Below are 2,547 nucleotides of genomic sequence, written 5' to 3'. Positions count from 1 at the left end.
ATCTGAGCAGAATCTATGATAAGGTGGATTGTGGTGGTTTGGAAGTGGATTGGTGTGAAGGTATTGCGGTGGTGAGAGTTGGGTCTATGGTAGTGGAGTTTGCGTAAGTGTGATTTTGGAGGGTGGTTGGGTTATCCTTGAAACTGAGGGGAGAACTCTAGGGAGGATGCAGACTTGTGGTAATATTCTTTTGGTATCTATGGCAGATAAGGGTCACTGGTGCAGGGTGTCAGGGGTGTGGGGATGGGGGGAAGAGTGCACCCTGGAACATGAGTCTATGGAATTGGAATGTGGTCATGTTGTCATAATGGGGCATCTGAGTGGGTGGTGACCCACAAAATAGCTAATAAAGTATTATACTCCTATGTTGGGGTGTCATACTTTGCTCTCAAATAGAGGGGCAAGAATCTCTACAGTATATAAGCAGTGCCTAATGATAGAAAACAGAATACGATAAGATTTCAATATTAATGATTCCACTTATGAACCTTATTCTTGTTAAATTAAAACTTAGACTAACAATAAATATTGCTTAATAGTTACCTTATGTAAACTTCCTTATTACTCAAATGTGGCCTCTCTCAAAGCAAAACTCAGCAAACCAGGTCACTGCCATCCCCTTGGCATGTGACATGACATTTAAGGATGAGCCTATCTTTCACGAAGGAATTAATACAAAGCACCAACCAGTGATGCGTTTGGAAAATGACCTTGACCAAAAGGGGAAAACATTTAATACAAAAAGTTGTTAATCATAAATATATACTTATAATCACAATGTATTTTGTTACATCTTAAAAATACATAACTCATAAAATTTAATTGGGAACCACATAGAAAAATAATGATATACTTGCATTGAATATTTTCATGTATGAATATCTACAAGTAAAAAATCCAAATAAAGTCTGAATGCTATCCATAGATACATATGAAAGTACAGGTATGTGTGTGTGTATATACACCAGTAAAATATATTTAGAATTAGATATTTCCTTAAGAATTGAAAAACAAGTCAAGATCAATTTATTACTAGTGTTTATTTTTAATTGATGTTACAATATTATGTTGTTGCTATTTGGGGGGAATAAGTGCAAAATTCAGCACAGAGTTAATAATACATTCATTGGGAATTTTACTGTAGTCTAATATGAGAAGATATTTGTGCTCTCTATTGCTTGTTAACACAAATTTTGCTTTTCTTCTGAAATAGAGCATTCTTCTTAATAGTTTTGTGAAGTCCAAATAAGACTCTTATCCATTACCATTTTACCAAAAGAGGAGTTGTTCCATGAGTAGTATACAGAAAAGTAGTAGTTTCATGTGCATGTTGACTATTTCTGTTATAGCAATCTTGTTCTGAACATTATGTCCATGCTTTCATGTTCTAAATAGATATCAATTTTTACGGATTTTTACCTTCCTAGAACTTTCTTGAGGGCTCCAGCTACATCTTTGTTTCGAAGACTGTAAATGAGGGGGTTGACCATGGGAGTGAGGATAGTGTAAAAGAGAGACACTACTTCGTCCTGCTCAGCAGTGTGATAGGCTTTGGGGATAAAGTACATGAAGATGGCTGTTCCATAAAAGAGTGCTACAACAATCATATGGGAGGAACAGGTTGCCAAAGCCTTTCTCATCCCTATATTTGATCCTAGTCTGGAAACTGTAGATATTATCTGCCCATAAGAGGTCATTGTGACAGAAATTGGAATGAGGAGGAACACAACACCACTAATAAATATTCCATTTTCATAAAGAGTTATATCAGCACAAACAAGTTTCAGGAGAGCTGATATCTCACAAAAGAATTGATGGATTTCCCGGGAGGCACAATAAGGCAGATTCAGAGTATATATGCCATGGAACAAAGCATTAAGCAGAGCACCCAGCCAGGTGCCAGCCACCATGTAGGCACAGACTGAAGGGCGCATGAGAATGGAGTAACGGAGAGGGTGGCATATAGCTACATAGCGATCATAAGCCATGACCGCCAGGAGAAGGCACTCTGATCCAAAAAGCGTGGTGAAAATGACGAGCTGAATTCCACAGTTAATAAAGGAAATGGTATTCTTCCCAGATAGGAAATCAGTGGCTATCTTCGGGACAAAAGTCGAGCTATACAAGAGGTCCATGATGGAAAGTTGACTGAGAAGGAAGTACATAGGAGTATGGAGTCGGGAGTCCAATCTAATTAGAAGAATTATCATAATATTGCCAACAAGGGTCACAAGAAACACCAAGAAGATGAGTGAGAAGAGGAAATTGGGGACTTGCATGTGGTGAAATAGCCCCAGGAGAACAAAGTCCGTTCTAGTGGTTTGATTTCTCCATATTACCATTCTTTCTTTCTTAATTCGTTATCTTGTATAAATTAAACAAAAATCTTTAGTTCTACAACAAATTAGCCCCCTTCATTTTACAATGTGCCAACTTCATTCTCATTCTTACTTGTACAATGAGAGATATCATGTGACCCTACTATTTTCAACTCTATTTCTACTGCATTATGTGTCTTAAGAGTATTGCAATGTCACTTCATGCTGA

General features: G+C 37.4%; 1 protein-coding gene across 1 annotated transcript; it reads right to left on the bottom strand.

The window, feature by feature from the left end:
• Window positions 1-1,415: 1,415 nt before the first annotated feature.
• LOC101429315 (olfactory receptor 2AG2-like) lies at window positions 1,416-1,988 on the bottom strand. Its single transcript, XM_004456885.4, has one exon. The coding sequence runs from the start codon at window positions 1,986-1,988 to the stop codon at window positions 1,416-1,418; it is 573 nt and encodes a 190-aa protein (XP_004456942.4).
• Window positions 1,989-2,547: the final 559 nt, after the last annotated feature.

Source organism: Dasypus novemcinctus, chromosome 16 (genome assembly GCF_030445035.2).
Source record: "Dasypus novemcinctus isolate mDasNov1 chromosome 16, mDasNov1.1.hap2, whole genome shotgun sequence".
Lineage (NCBI taxonomy): Eukaryota > Metazoa > Chordata > Mammalia > Cingulata > Dasypodidae > Dasypus > Dasypus novemcinctus.
This window is presented reverse-complemented; position numbering and strand designations above follow the sequence as displayed.